This window comes from Dendrobates tinctorius, unplaced genomic scaffold, assembly GCF_039654945.1.
Source record: "Dendrobates tinctorius isolate UK_male_01 unplaced genomic scaffold, ASM3965494v1 ptg000090l, whole genome shotgun sequence".
NCBI lineage: Eukaryota > Metazoa > Chordata > Amphibia > Anura > Dendrobatidae > Dendrobates > Dendrobates tinctorius.
In genome coordinates this window covers 1329723-1345723 of record NW_027361758.1, presented here as the reverse complement: position 1 = coordinate 1345723, position 16001 = coordinate 1329723, and the positions used below count along the sequence as shown (strand labels likewise).

At 45.2% G+C, this 16001-nt stretch overlaps 1 protein-coding gene across 3 annotated transcripts in view; it reads left to right on the top strand.

The window, feature by feature from the left end:
- The window catches only part of ANAPC5 (anaphase promoting complex subunit 5), a 108212-nt gene that overhangs the window by 68844 nt on the left and 23367 nt on the right, over positions 1-16001 (top strand). For all 3 annotated transcript variants that reach the window (XM_073585970.1, XM_073585969.1, XM_073585971.1), the window contains exons 11-12: positions 4301-4436; positions 6359-6433. In XM_073585970.1, the coding sequence (XP_073442071.1) occupies positions 4301-4436; positions 6359-6433 (211 nt within the window). The remainder of the gene's footprint in view (positions 1-4300; positions 4437-6358; positions 6434-16001) is intronic.

The window sequence follows — 16001 nt, the reverse complement described above, 5'->3', positions numbered from 1 at the left end:
CCAGTATGCGAGAACAGGAAGCGCTAGAAAGCGAGGTCCTAGGTCTAGTAAAAAAAAGGAGTCCTCCAGGAGGTTCCCCTGCGGGAAATGGGCAAAGGGTTCTACTCCCCTCTTTTTCTAGTAACCAAACCGGACGGCACCTTTCGAACGATTATAAATCTGAAAAAGCTAAACGAATACGTCAGGAATCAGAGCTTCAAAATGGAGTCGATCAGGTCCACCACCAAAGTCCTGTTCCCAAACTGCTACATGACGGTGATAGATCTCAGCGACGCCTATTATCACGTCCCTATCCACAAAGACTCCAGAAAATATCTCAGGTTAGCCGTTTCAATAAAGGACAAGGTGAAAGAATTCCAGTACAGAGCCCTGCCGTTTGGAATATCGATAGCCCCGCGGGTATTCACCAAAATAATAGCAGAAATGATGGCTCATATAAGGGAACAAGATATAGTAATAATCCCGTATTGGCTCGAAAATGCAGAGAACAGAGGGACAGGGTGATGGACACTCTACAAGGCCTAGGCTGGCTTCTAAATCTAAAAAAATCAAGATTGGCGCCCAGCAGGGTACAAGAATTCTTGGGCCTAACACTAGACTCAAACATTCAGGAGTGTCGCCTCCCAGACCACAAAAAGGAGAAAATCGCTCAAATCACAGAAAGAGCAATCCAAAATCCCTCTATGACATTAAGGAAAGCTATGTCACTGCTGGGTTCCCTATCTGCCTGCCTGCCAGCAGTTCAATGGGCTCAGTTACACACGAGAGATCTCCAGTGGGACGCATTAGCCAACCAGGCAGCAATAGGGGGACACCTAGAGGGTCGTATTACCCTAAATTCAAGAACTATTCATTCCCTAGCTTGGTGGGGAAACCGGGAAAATCTGTCCAAAGGGATCCCCTGGGTAACAAAGATAACACACATAGTGACAACGGATGCCAGTCCCACAGGATGGGGAGCACACATGAACGAGGTGACTCAAGACGTATGGGGAGATCAAGAACTAAAAGCCTCCTCAAATCAAAAAGAGCTTCTAGCAGTAGGCTATGCACTGACACACTTCCTACCCCGGCTCCAGAATCACCATGTCCGCATTCTTTCGGACAATCGAGTCACAGTGGCCTATATAAATCATTGGGGGAACCAGGTCCCAAGCCCTAATGGACACATCCGCCAGAATCCTCAAACTAGTGGAGGCAAACCTGCTATCTCTGTCAGCCCTACACATCCGGGGTACAGAGAATCAAAGGGCAGACTTTCTGAGTCGCACCCAATTACGACAGGGGGAATGGCTACTAAAGTGGTCCATTTTTCGGCAGATTGTAAAAATGTGGGGGACCCCAGACATAGATCTGTTTGCCGATTTAAAAAACAAAAAAGTAGACACCTTCTCCCTAGATCCCAGGGGGAATCCTCTAACTCTGGACGCGTTTATGCTCCCATGGACACAGAGTCTAACATATGCCTTTCCCCCAATCGAGCTCATTCCAGCGGTCCTAAGGAAAGTCAGGGAGGACGGGGCAAGAATGATACTGATAGCCCCTTTCTGGCCCAAAAGAACCTGGTTTTCCTGGCTAAGAATGCTCTGTAACCGACCCATGGATCCTACTGGATCTCCCGGACCTGCTATCGCAGGACCCAGTGTTACATCCTCAGGCACCGAACCTCCATTTAACAGCATGGAATTTGAGAGGGCGCTGATGAGGGACAGGGGATTTTCAGAGAACCTAATAACTACACTACAAAAAAGTAGGAAACCGGATACAATGAGAGCTTACGGCAGAACATGGAAAAAATTCCTATCTACTTCTAGGGCAAAGGTTCAGGACGGGGTTCAGATTAATAAGATCCTAGAATTTCTACAAAAGGGCCTAGAACAGGGTCTGGTGGTCAACACATTAAAAGTACAAATAGCGGCGATAGGCGCCCTCTATAACCATGATGTAGCAGGTGACCCTTGGGTAGCACGGTTTATTAAAGCCGCAACCAGATCTAAGCCAATAACTAGTCAAAGGTTACCGTCATGGGACCTGAATCACTTAAAACGGTGCTTCTGGTGGCACTAACATCAGCTCGAAGAGTGAGCGATATCCAAGCCTTATCAGCAGGGCCACCTTTTACAAAAATTCTAGAGGATAGAGTCATCCTAAAACCTGACCTGGCCTATCTACCTAAAGTATCATCACATTTCCACAGGTCCCAAGAGGTAGTCCTTCCTTCCTTCTGCCCAAATCCAAAAAATAAGGGGGAAGAAAAATTCCACACTTTAGATGTCAAAAGGTGCCTAGTACAGTACTTAGAGGCCACCAAAAAATGTAGAAAGGAAGGCTCTCTCTTTGTATGTTTCCAGGGTCCTCGGAAGGGGCTCAAGGCATCCAAGAGTACCCTAGCAAGGTGGATAAGGGATGCGATTGCCCTGGCATATTCATCCAGAGGAAATACCATCCCGGAGGGGCTGAGAGCTCATTCCACAAGGGCAATGGCGACCTCATGGGCTGAAAGATCTGAGGTATCAATAGAACAAATCTGTAAGGCCGCCACCTGGTCATCACCTTCGACCTTTTTCGGGCACTGTAGATTAGATCTAGCCTCTCCATCTGACCTGACCTTCGGGAGAAGGGTCCTTCAGGCGGTGGTCCCTCCCTAAGCTACCAATCTCTGTAATTCTCTCCGTGGTGCTGTCATGGGTGAGAGAGAATAGCTTAGTTACTCACCGGTAACGGTGTTTCTCGGAACCCATGACAGCACCCGCTTAATTCCCCTCCACCTTCACAAGTGTGGTGAGCACGTTTTACTTTTATTAGAGTGTTTCCGTTTAGGCACGGTGCTTTTGATAAATAAGCAGTATGATATTGTGTATATATTTCTGTTGTCTAACTAACCTGGAGACCCTCTGATGCTCTGTAACCATCTGAAGGCGGAGGAGAGGTACCGCCCTTTTTATCTGTAGGTTCCTGTCCCTGAAGGGCGGATCCCCTCTCTCCGTGGTGCTGTCATGGGTTCCGAGAAACACGTTATCGGTGAGTAACTAAGCTATTTTTTTATTTTAAATTCTATTTTTTACAGGGATATGGTACCCAAAGCCCGGAGGACAGTCTCCTCTCCTCCGGACCGTGGGTACCATCCACAATTGTTCTGCTTACTTTTCGCATGGTGTGCACAGCCGCATGCGGAAAGTAAGCAGAACAATGTATTCCTATGGGTGCGGGATCGCCGCGATTCCGCAAAATTAATGAGCATGCTGCGTTTTTTACCGCGAAGCGATTCTGCCGCGGTAAAAACCGCATCATTAGCACAGCATTGCGGAATCCCATAGGAATGCATGGGATGCTTATTTTTCGCGGCAAAATCGAGCAGTTAAAACCGCCGCGGAAACGCGAAAAAAACGCCACGTGTGAACTCAGCCTTACAGTATTGATAAGCTATGGATAGTAGATTGGTAGGGCTCAGCATCCATTGCCGCCACCAATCTGCTGCTATTTCCTCCGGCAGCGGCTGAATATAAACACTTTGGCCAGAGTTGCGCTAAGCAGCTCCACGCAAAGTTTGATCTATGCCAGCTGTTCATGGATCAGTCAGTAGATAAACAGTCGCACTCAAGTGTGGATTAATCTTGCCAAAAAATCTTGAAGATTTTGTGAAATTTTTGGATTTTTATTTCAAATACATCAAATAGTGTAACACCGCAGACAAAAGAAGTATCCAAAATGTGGGTATAATATCGTAATCCAGGATATGAGTATACTATGGTTACGTTTCGACCTACTAAGAGGCCTTTCTCAAACCATACTCAAGTAGTGTCAAGGAAAAGATTAATTAGAGCATTTTCAGAAGTCCCAAACAGGGGCTGATGATATGGGAGCAGCCTGGACCTGCGGTGTTGTAAGTCATTCATGTTCATGGATGTTGCAGCACAGCTCGTGTATGTTTGGATAAGAGCTTTGCTACAGTATCCGGCAGTGGCTTCTACTCTTTGACCAGAGCTGCAATCGCCAGTTCCTTTCAAAGTCTTAACATCTGACCACTGCATGAGCAGATCAATGGAGGTGCATTTGTTGTACCCCCAGCAATCTGCTATTGATGTAAATAGGTCATCGATACCGTATGCCCAAACAAATGTCTTTGTACACATTTCCCAGATGTTTGTTTTGCATAACCCTGGGGGTAATGCGGGTAATCTAGAATACATTCCTGTGTTGCCTAAATTGTCCATAACAGAAAAATGACATTACAGCAGGTACAGATGCTCCTCAGCATGAACACCTATGAAATTTGACATTTGGGTATTATCTCTTATAGCACTATGGCATTACAGCAGGCACAGATGCTCCTCAGTATAAACAGTTTGGATTCTGTTAATGTGAGCGTCCAGCAGAACAACACTGAATCATTTGCAGTAGTTTTATGTCATCTTGCAGAGCTACATGCAGAACAGGTGAGTGTGATATTTTATTGAGCACATTATTAAGGGTAAAGGTCATATGTAACAGTCGCTGTGACTTTCCAGTTGATTATAAGAAAGTGAGTAAAATTGCGTATTGTTTATGGCTGTGCCGCTTATGCACAAGCACGCGACCAATAAAGGATGTCTCCAGCTATAGATTATGTATACGTAAGGATGTATCAGCTATATTTAACTACAGTGGGGATAATAAGAATTTGATCCCTTGCAGATTTTGTAAGTTTGCCCACTGACAAAGACATGAACAGTCTATAATGTTAAGGGTAGGTTAATTTTAACATTAAGAGGTAGAATATCAAAAATAAAATCCAGAAAATCACATTGTATAAATTATATAAATTTATTTGCATTTTGCAGTGACAAATAAGTATTTGATCCTTCTGGCAAACAAGACTTCGTACTTGGTGGCAAAACCCTTGTTGGCAAGCACAGCAGTTAAACGTATTTGTAGTTGATGATGAGGTTTGCGCACATGTCAGGAGGAATTTTCGTCCACTCCTCTTTGCAGATAGCCTCAAAATCTTAATGATTTAGAAATTATCGCTTGGCAACTCGGAGCTTTAACTCCCTCCATATGTTTTCTATGGGTGTTGTGAGTTCATTTTCCCCTTCACTACTGAGGCCCGAGGAACTCCCTCTTCTGGTGAAGAAAGGTAGTGAGCCTGATTGTCAAACACCTGGGGCTGATGATGATGACTGGCTGAGTGGAGTTAATGACTGGATATAAGGCTGCCGACGCCCTTCTGGCCTGCGGGTAATTTCTCTGTGGACTTCTAGGAAACCAGTCTGATTCCTGCTCATCTAAAGCTAAGATTTCTGCTTTGCCTTTTTGCATTAGTGTTTTGTTTTCCTTGCTTTTCTGGATTCTGCCATTCCCTGCTGGGGTGAGCTGAATCTCCTTTTGCCTGTTGCTCTGTCTTCAGAATATTCCTGAGTACTGACATAGCTTTTTTGAAGCCTAGCGTCTTCAGGGCCTTTTTTACTGTCAGTTGGTTGGCTCTTATTTTCATAGGGTTTTTCACGGATTGCAGACAGCAGCCTTCCTGTCCTTTCCTATCTAAGCTAGCATGGGCCCCGTCTTTGCTCAGTCTTTCTGTCTGTGTTTTGTTCTTTCTTCTTGCTTCACCGTCATTATATGTGGGGGGCTGCCTTTTGCTTTGGGGTCTGCTCTGGGGCAGTTTAGATTTCCCTTTCTGTCTTTAGGCTATGTAGTCCTCCGGCTGTGATCGAGGGGCCTAGGGCATCGTAGGAGCCCCCCACGGCTACTGCTAGTTGTGTTGATAGGTTCAGGGGTCTGCAATCCGATAGCTGCCAACTTCTCTGGTTTTCTGGACTTAGCTAGCATTTCTATTTTTGCCTCCTACGGTGACTCAATCATAACATATGGGATTAAGGTCTGGAGACTGATTGGGCCACTACATGACCTTAATGTGCTTCTTTTTGAGCCACGCCTTTGTTGCCTTGGCTGTATGTTTTGGGTCATTGTCTTGCTGGAAGACCCAGCCACGACCCATTTTTAATGTCCTGGCGGAGGGAAGGAGGTTGTCACTCAGGATTTTATGGTACATGGCTCCATCCATTCTCCCATTGATGAGGTGAAGTAGTCCTGTGCCCTTAGCAGAGAAACGCCCCAAAACATAATGTGTTTTCACCTCTATGCTTGACAGTGGGGATGGTGTTCTTTCGGTTGTAGGCAGCATTTCTTTTCCTCCAAACACAGTGAGTTGAGTTAATGTCAAGAGATCAATACTTATTTCCCCCACTGTATATACAATCGATTTACACTTGTTTTAGCAACTGCTCTCTTTCTCTACACTAAAAGTGGATTATTGTAAAGTGTTATGTATATCCCTAATATAAGTACGTGCTGAGGTAAATCTTGTTTTTTTTTGTAGGGCTGTTTTTCTGCTGCTTCTGAGATCTTAACACATTTAAAGGAAAGATTCCCTCCAAACTCCCAGCATGCAAAGGTAACGCTTTACACTATAATACCTGCGCCTATGTCTTTTGATTATTCTTTGTATGTTCATGCAAATGTAAAACTTTCTCTTTCCCTTCTTGGTATAAAACTTCACATTGTAAAGCTGTGCTTCAAAATGGAAAAAAAAATAAGCCACACTTACTCCCAAATACACCCTCTGATCCAGCCCTGGTCTGGAAGAAATGGCGTCTAGACCACCAGTCACCTGACCCTTCAGTTATAAGTTGCTACAGCGTTCATATTATTAGTGGTCAAGCAGTCCTCACTATTGGTCTGCCAGAGACCATGGGAGCAGCAATTCGTGAGCAGGGGTCACATTCTCACAGTAATATTATTACTTTTTTTTAATTATTATTATTCCTTTCCACTAAGAAACTATAGTGGAAAACCACTTTAAATAAATAAATAAATTATATATAATTTTTTGTTTGCATCCCTTCATGACATTTGATTGGTTCCCGACTAATGGCTTAAAGGTACGTCGTGACAATCGTGCGGGGCACATGAGCTGTGCCAGTGCATTTGTAATCAGGAGCTCGGCTTACATGATGGCCGAGACTCTCCTTTCATAGGCTGTTTAACCCCTAAATGCCGCAATCAATATAGATTGCAACATTAATGAGTCTGGGAGAGGGAAGAGACTCCCTCTGCCTTCTGATCGGCGCCCCCACGACGTCATTGCGAGGCTCCAATGGTCATCATTGCAACCTGAGGTCTTCATGACTAACTCCGGGTCTGACAGCGACAGTGGCCTGCTTTAAAAAAATGATGCAGATGTAAAGTATACATGTGAGAAATGTTAGTTATATAACAGATTTAATAGTTAAACCAGATATTTAAGGGCACACAAATTAAGTTTGAAAATTGCGACATTTTCCAAATGTTCTCCAAGATTCCGATATTTTCACAAGCAAATGTCAAAAATATCAACCTAAATTTACCACTAGCATAAAGTTCAATGTGTCACGAATGTGTCAGAATCACTAGGATACATTAAACAGTTCCAGAGTTATTACCACATAAAGTGACACTGATCAGAAATGTAAGATTTGGCCTGGTCAGGAAGGGGATAAATTTTGCCAAAACATCTATGTGCATCATCAGTGGAAGTTCATTCCTATACAATGTCATACGTGTGCCCCGATGATTGCTTGTACACAATAGCTGGATCTATACAGTCACCATTGAGAGTAGTATTGTGATTGACAACTTCACTAACAGCTGAAATCTGTGAAAACTGTCCTGACTCTATAATCCTTTAATATTCAATATAGTACTGATATGCTATGCTTTTAACCAGCCTCGCTTAAGTTAATTGTTTTATACTCTAACTTATGCGTGTAATATATTGTCAAAGACAAAAATTTAAGGGTAATTTCCATCTTTATAAATTTTCCCCTACCCATAGAAGAGATGATTAGCTGCTGATCGCTAGAGGTCCAACTGCTGGGATCCCCATTGATCCGGAGAGCCCTGCCTGGAAGGAGTAGTAGCTGAACCTGCTCATGACCTCACCATCTCTATGGGACTACAGGAAAAATCCGAGCTCTGTACTTGTCTATCTCCAGCAGTCCCATAGCCTGTGTATAGATGATTACTTCCAAAGATGACAATAACCCTTTAAGGCTGTGTTCACACACAGCGTTTTTTTTAGCGGTTTTTACCAGGGTTTTCACTATAAAACCGCTAAAAATAAGCTTCCCAGTCATTTCTATGCATTTTGCACTTTGTGCACATTGATGCGTTTTTTACCGCGAAAAAAACGCATCGCGGTAAAAACCACAGCATGCTAATTAATTTTGCTGGAAGAGATTCAGGTTTTTGAGCATAAATTTTCTGCAACGTGTGCACTTAGCCTAAAAGTCTCCTAATGAAAACAAAAAATCATAAAATAATCAACTATTAATTTGGCACCGTCCATATCTGTTTAACCCCTTAGATGCTGCTGTCAATAGGGAATACGTCATATAAATGTTTAACAGAGTGTGGGGGCTTCCTATTTGTCCCCAAGAGCACCCTGAGATCATGATTGTGTAGTCTTGATGTTTCCCATGGCAATTCATGACCAGATAGCGGCCTTAGAGTCTGCTGGCTATAGTAACATGTTCAGGCATTAGTGACATTTAGGTCTTGAAAATACATTTTTTCATTCCTGTTATGTCACTTTGCATTAATTCCTGAAAAGCACCTGAAGGGTCAATAAACTACCTGACATCAGTTTTCAATACATCAAGGGGTGCTGTCTTTAAAATTGTATCGCTTTTGGGGGATTTCTAATATATAGGATTCCCAAAGTCACTTCAAACCTGGATAGGTCCCTAAAAAAAAAAAAAAAATATTTTGTAAATTTCCATGGAAAAAGGAAAGATTGCTGGTACATTTTTAAACCTCTTAAAAGGTTAACGAAGTTCAAAAACATTTTACAAATGGTGCCAATTTAAAGCAGACATGTGGGAAATATTATTTATTAATGTTTTGCTACTGTATAACTACCTGGATTAAAGAGATAATCATTCAAAGTTTGGAAATTGCAATTTCTCTCTCACCCATGACAGCACCACGGAGAGAGGGGATCCGCCCATCCTGGACAGGAACCTACAGATAAAAAGGGCGGTACCTCTCCTCCGCCTTCAGTTGGGTTCCTGTCCCCGACGGGTGACCTACAGAACCAGCAGCAGCAGCTTACCAAAGAGGAGATCCAGGGCTGTCCCGTCCGAGGATTGACAGCGGGGAGGCCCCTGTCATGGCGGGGTCGGTCCTGAAGCCGCCACCGCTGCAGCCGACGGGCTTGACAGGGTGGGTGGGGGGCAGAGGACCGAGCCACCGCTCCGGAAAGGAGGCTGGGGCTGGTGGGGACCCCAGGGCACGCGCGGGCCGCGCTCTTGTACAGAGGTGTATCAACATGGCGCTGCCCCAGAAATGAACATGCGACTTCCGGGTCCCCGCGGTTGGCGCATGTGCACTGCGCACTCCCCGGACAGAGCGGTGCAGCCTGGGAGAGGAGGTGACGTCACACGCTGGGAGATTCGAAAATGAAAGCGCTGAAAGTGCTCCTGGCTGGAAGCGTCCCGGAAGTGGGGGACAGGGGAACAGCAGCAACCCAAGTAGGAGCCAGGCAGCAGCGACAAAAAAGAGCGGACAGGCGTGGTGACCGGTCTAGTAGCCACTCCACGCAGCACAGCAGATCGGCTGCAAGGAGCAGTCACCATCCTTGGATCAGCCCGTACGGGACCTGAATCCACCTCCCAAACTGGTACCTGCAACCGCGCATACCTGGTGAGTGACCTTCGAGAATGTTCACCATTGTAACAGACTTCTTTTCCCTTATCAGGGAAATAAGAAGGGGGAAAACAAAGAACGGGGTATGCCTCACTGGTAGCAGAGCCCGACCAATCTCATGAGATAAGAGGCTCCGTGAATCCCGCGGACCGAAGAGCTGTAGTCAGTTCAGAGTACCCCCCTTTTCATCCCTGACATGGGGGGGGGGAAGTTAAAGGGAGGGACGCCATAGCGGGTTCCCAGTCACATGTCTCGACGTCAGAGGAGATTACCACACATACCTCGGACACCGGCTCATCATCCTCAGACGAGCAAACGGGAGGCCGTCATTGTTTTCCCCTAGAGGAGGTAGACAACGCTGGTAAAGGCAATAAGATCTACCATGGGGGTGGCAGACCCTCACCCTGATAGGCTAGTCCAGGACATAATGTTGGGGGACTGGGCCAAAAGAAACGCAGGGTGTTCCTTCTAAATGAGAATGTACAGGGAAAAAAAAAAGAAAAGCCGGATAGGCAGTCTCTTCCCTTAAGAGGAAATATCCCTTTGACGAAGGGGCGTCCACATCTTGGGACAAGGCCTCAAAATCCGAAGTAGCTGTCGCCAAAGCCTCAAAAAAAAAAAAAAAAAAAAAAAAAAAAGTTTGCACTCCCCTTTGAGGACAGGGGTACTCTGAATCACTCCTTAGATAAAAAGGCTGATACCTTCCTCAAGGGTGCTTGGGAAGCAATAGGCCAGCTATAGCGGCAACATGTACAGTCATGGCCAAAAGTTTAGAGAATGACACAAATATTATATTTTCACATGATCTGCTGGCCTCTGGTTTTTATGTGTGTTTGTCAGATGTTTTTATCACATACAGAAATATAATTGCAATCATATTATGAGTAACAAAAGGTTATATTGACAGTTAGAATGAGTTAATGCAGCAAGTCAATATTTGCAGTGTTGACCCTTCTTCTTCAGGACCTCAGCAATTCTCCCTGGCATGCTCTCAATCAACTTCTGGATCAAATCCTGACTGATAGCAGTCCATTCTTGCAAAATCAATGCTTTTATTTTGTCTGAATTTGAAGGTTTTTGTTTGTCCACCCGTCTCTTGATGATTGACCACAAGTTCTCAATGGGATTAAGATCTGGGGAGTTTCCAGGCCATGGTCCCAAAATCTCTGTTTTGTTCCCTGAGCCATTTAGTTATCACCTTTGCTTTATGGCAAGGTGCTCCATCATGTTGAAAAAGGCATTGTTGATCGCCAAACTGCTCTTGGACGGTTGGGAGAAGTTGCTCTTGGAGGACATTCTGGTACCATTCTTTATTCATGGCTGTGTTTTTAGGCAAGACTGAGAGATAGCCCATTCCCTTGGCTGAGAAGCAACCCCACACATGAATGGTTTCAGGATGCTTGACAGTTGGCATGAGACAAGACTGGTGGTAGCGCTCACCTGGTCTTCTCCGAATAAGCCGTTTTCTAGATGTCCCAAACAATCGAAAAGGGGATTCATCAGAGAAAATGACTTTACCCCAGTCCTCATTAGTCCACTCCCTGTACCTCTTGCAGAATATCAGTCTGTCCATGATGTTTTTTCTGGAGAGAAGTGGCTTCTTTGCTGCCCTCCTTGAGACCAGGCCTTGCTCCAAAAGTCTCCGCCTCACAGTGCGTGCAGATGCACTCACACGTGCCTGTTGCCATTCCTGAGCAAGCTCTTCACTGCTGGTAGCCCGATCCCGCAGCTGAAACACTTTTAAGAGATGGTCCTGGCGCTTGCTGGTCTTGGGCGCCCTGGAGCCTTTTTGGCAACAAGGGAACCTCTCTCCTTGAAGTTCTTGATGATGCGATAGATTGTTGACTGAGGTGCAATCTTTCCTGTTAGGCCATTTTTGTGCAGTGCAATGATGACTGCACGTGTTTCTTTAGAGATAACCATGGTTAACAGAAGAGAAACAATGATGCCAAGCACCAGCCTCCTTTTAAAGTGTCCAGTGGTGTCATTCTTAATCATGACAGATTGCTCTCCAGCCCTGTCCTCATCAACACCCACACCTGTGTTAATGGAGCAATCACTGAAACGATGTTAGCTGGTCCTTTTAAGGCAGGGCTGCAATGATGTTGAAATGTGTTTTGGGGGATAAAGTTAATTTTCTAGGCAAATATTGACTTTGCAAGTAATTGCTGTTAAGCTGATCACTCTTTATAACATTCTGGAGTATATGCAAATTGCCATTAGAAAAAATGAAGCAGTAGACTTTGTAAAAATTAATATTTGTGTCATTCTCTAAACTTTTGGCCATGTCTGTACCTCCAGAGCCTTATGGTATGGGTGGATAAATAGTTGAGGGAAGGTACACCCAGGGGAAAAGATTCGGGAATCTATTCCAAGAATAAGAGGAGCAGGCGGCCTTCTCGGCGGACTTATCAGCCGACTCAGTAAGATTATCAAATCCAAAGCGGCAGCCCTGTCAAAACGCAGCCTGAAGAAAGTTGTGGCTCAAATGTTGGCCAGGGGATTTACAAGCTTAAATGAAGCTATGCTCGATCCCCTGCGAAACGAAGTTCCTATTCAGGGAGACGTTGGATCACATCCTCTAAAGGCAGGGGATAAAATGAAGGGATGCCCAAACCTGGAGCCTATAGCTTTTAAAAGGTCCTTTCATAACAAAGTTCTTTCAGAGGAGGTCACCGAGGGAACAGGAATGGGATGAGAGAAGAGGAGATAGAGGTCCTCTTCGGTAACTTATCCCGAGACAAGAAACCTTCTAACTGACAGTTTGTGGAATGAAATCTCGGACAACCCTTGGTTATTAATTCTGACTGCCTCGGGCCTAAGGATAGACTTTCTCTCTCTCTCCCACCTCAAAAAATATGTAGTAACTCCGCTAAGATCCTCTATACGAGAATAAAAGCGCTCGAAAATGAGGTCCTAAGCTTAGTAAAGAAAGGAGTCCTCCATGAGGTTTCCCTGCAGGAGAGGGGCAGAGGCTTCTATTCCCCTCTTTTTCTGGTGACCAAACCGGACGGCACCTTCCGGATAATTATAAATTTGAAAAGTCTATGTCAAAAAACAAAAATTCAAAATGGAGTCGATCTAATTACCCACCAAAATCCTGTTCCCACACTGCTTCAGGACAGTATTAGATCTCAGCGATGCGTACTATCACGTCTCCATCCACGAAGACTCCAGAAAATACCTCAGACTGGCGGTCGCTATAGAGGGCGAGATAAAAGGGGTCCAATACGGGACCTTGCCGTTCGGAATATCTATAGCCCCACGAGTATTCACAAAACTAGTAGCAGAAATGATGGCCCGCCTAAGGGAGCAGGACAAATTAATAATCCCATATTGGACGACTTTTAATAGCGGCGCGCCCCTAAAATGGAAGGGACAGAGTGATGAACACTCTACAGAACCTCGGCTAGCTTCTGAACCTGAGAGAATTGAGGTTGGAGCCAACACGTTCGGGAGTTCCTAGGACTATCACTGGACTCAAACACCCAAGAGCAATACCTCCCGGACCGCAAAAAAGAGAGCATCGCTCAAATGGTAGCAAGAGCGATTCAGAACCCTTCCATGACACTAAGAAAAGCAATGTCATTACTAGGGTCTCTCTGCCTGCCTACGAGCGGTCCAATGGGCACAGCTAAATATGAGACCTCTCCAATGGGATGTATTAGCCAGCCAGTTAGCATTACAAGGTCACTTAGGGGGCTGCATTACCCTAGATTCTAAAACTATTCATTTCCTAGCCTGGCGTGGAAACAAAGACAACCTATCCAAAGGGATTTCTTGGGTAAAAAAAAAAATCACACATATAATTACCCCGGTGCCAGTCCCACAGGATGGGAAGCATACATGAACAGCAGGGTGGCCCAGAGGGAAGGGTGAGGCCAGGAATTAGAAGCCTCCTTGAACCAAAAGGAACTCGGGCAGTAGGCTACGCCTTAACACACTTCCTACCCGTGCTGTGAGGTCGTCATGTCCGCATATTTTCGGACAATCAGGTGATGGTGGCTTATATAAATCATCAGGGAGGAACCAGGTCCCGAGCCCTAATGAACACGTCTTCCAAAATCCTCACCCTATCTGAGTATCTCTCTCGGCACTGCACATACGGGGAACAGAGAACTGGAGAGCAGACCTTCTGAGTCGCACCATTTTACGCCAGGGAGAATGGGTCCTAAAACAGTCCTTTTTTCTGCACATTGTAGAAATGTGGGGAACCCCAGACATAGATCTGTATGCCAACTACAAAAACAAAAAAGTGAAACCTTTTTTCGTTCCCTAGACCCCAGGGGGAATCCTCGGGCCCTGGACGCTCTTATGCTCCCGTGGACACAGAGCCTAATGTATGCCTTTCCCCCGATCATTCTCATTCCGGCAGTCATAAGGAAAGTCAGAGAGGATGGAGCGAGAATGATACTAATGGCTCCCTTCTGGCCAAAAAGAACTTGGTTCTCCTGGCCGAGAATGCTCTCAATAACCGACGCTTGGGTTGTACAAGATCTCCCAGACCTACTGTCTCAGAGGCCAGTGTTACACTCTCGAGCAGTGAACCTCCATTTAACACATGGAATTTGAAAGGGCACTGCTGAGAGAAAGGGGTTTCTCTAAAAGCCTAGTTTCTACACTACAAAAGAGTAGGAAACCGGTCACGACAAGAGCCTATGGGAGAACTTGAAGGAAGTTTCTGTCCACCTCCAGGGTCCAGGATGGAGTCCAGATTGACAAAATTCTTGAATTTCTGCAGAGGGGCTTACAGCAGGGACTAGTGGTTAACACACTGAAAGTACAGATAGCGGCCTTAGGTGCCTTTTATAACCAGGATGTGGCAGGCAATTCCCTGGGTAGCACGGTTTATCAGGGCCGCAACCAGGTCTAGGCCAATAGTTAGCCTGAAATTACCATCATGGGACCCGAATCTTGTACTATCTGCACTAACAGGTCCCCCATTTGAACCTATCCAGTCAGCTCCCCTTAATATCTTATCATTAAAACTGTGCTTCTAGCGGCGCTAGCATAGTCTCACAGGGTAAGCGGTATTCAGGCTCTATCAACAGCGCCACCGTTGACCAAAATTCTAGAAGATAGTCATCTTGAAGCCTGACCCGGCACAAGTTTGCAGAATCATTTGGGCCCAACTGCACCCTGAAAGAAATATAAAAAGTGCACAAAAAACATATCAATATATATGTAAGGTATTGGTTGATATTAAGGCCTTAATATGGAAGCTGGCAAACTGCGTCAAAGTTCCTTACACTTGCCAGTCCTACTCTAGCGTGAAAACCTTTTATATTTCTTTCAGGGTGCAGTTGGGCCCAAATGATTCTGCAAACTTGTGGCCTCTGTTCACACGGGATGCATTCTAGTTGGCACTGGGCAGCCCCCCTATATGGTGTTGCTAAGAGGTTGTGAACCAGAAGCCCTGCTTTTCCTGTGTGAACGCTGCCACATGCGGATTATTTCTTCTGCACTGGTGTACCACACGGCCAATCCCTGATTGTAGGCTGGCTGTTTCATTTGGTATTTATGCACCTGTGCAGCTGCCATTTTACTTGGGTCCGCTGCACCCTGTATTAGTGCAGATGCATTTAGGCCTGTCTGGTTTGTATCTAGATTACAATACAGCGCGGGACAAAAAAGGATTTTATGGGTGATGCATGGGTTTGATGGGTGATGCATGAGTCGGGGTTTTACAACTAGTTGTGGAACGCATAGCTGACACTCAATTAAATTATATTTTTACCTAGTAGGCCAAAAAAGTGGTGACAGTTTCCCTTTAAATTAGTGATGAAATGTACAATTGGTGGAGAAAGGTTGAACTTGATGGACCTAGGTCTTTGTTCAACCTATGTAACTATGTAAGATATTCAAGCATTCTGACTTATCAGGAAGAAATTGTTAATGACATGAAGATGTATAGCTGAACATAAAAAATGACAGCCAGTATGTCAGGCTGTCCTGTGCTACACTGGTACTAGCACCAGCACCACCCTACATCTCGTCCCTCATCTCAGTCTACCACCCTACCCGTGCCCTCCGTTCTGCTGATGACCTGAGGTTGGCATCCTCAATAATCAGAACCTCCCACTCCCGTCTCCAAGACTATACGCGTGCTGCGCCAATTCTTTGGAATGCACTTCCCAGGTCAATACGATTAGTCCCCAATCCCTACAGTTTTAAGCGTGCCCTAAAAACTCATTTATTCAGACTGGCCTACCGCCTCAACACATTAACCTAATCTATCCCTGGGTGGCACAGCCAAAAGTTTTACCATAACCAGGTTC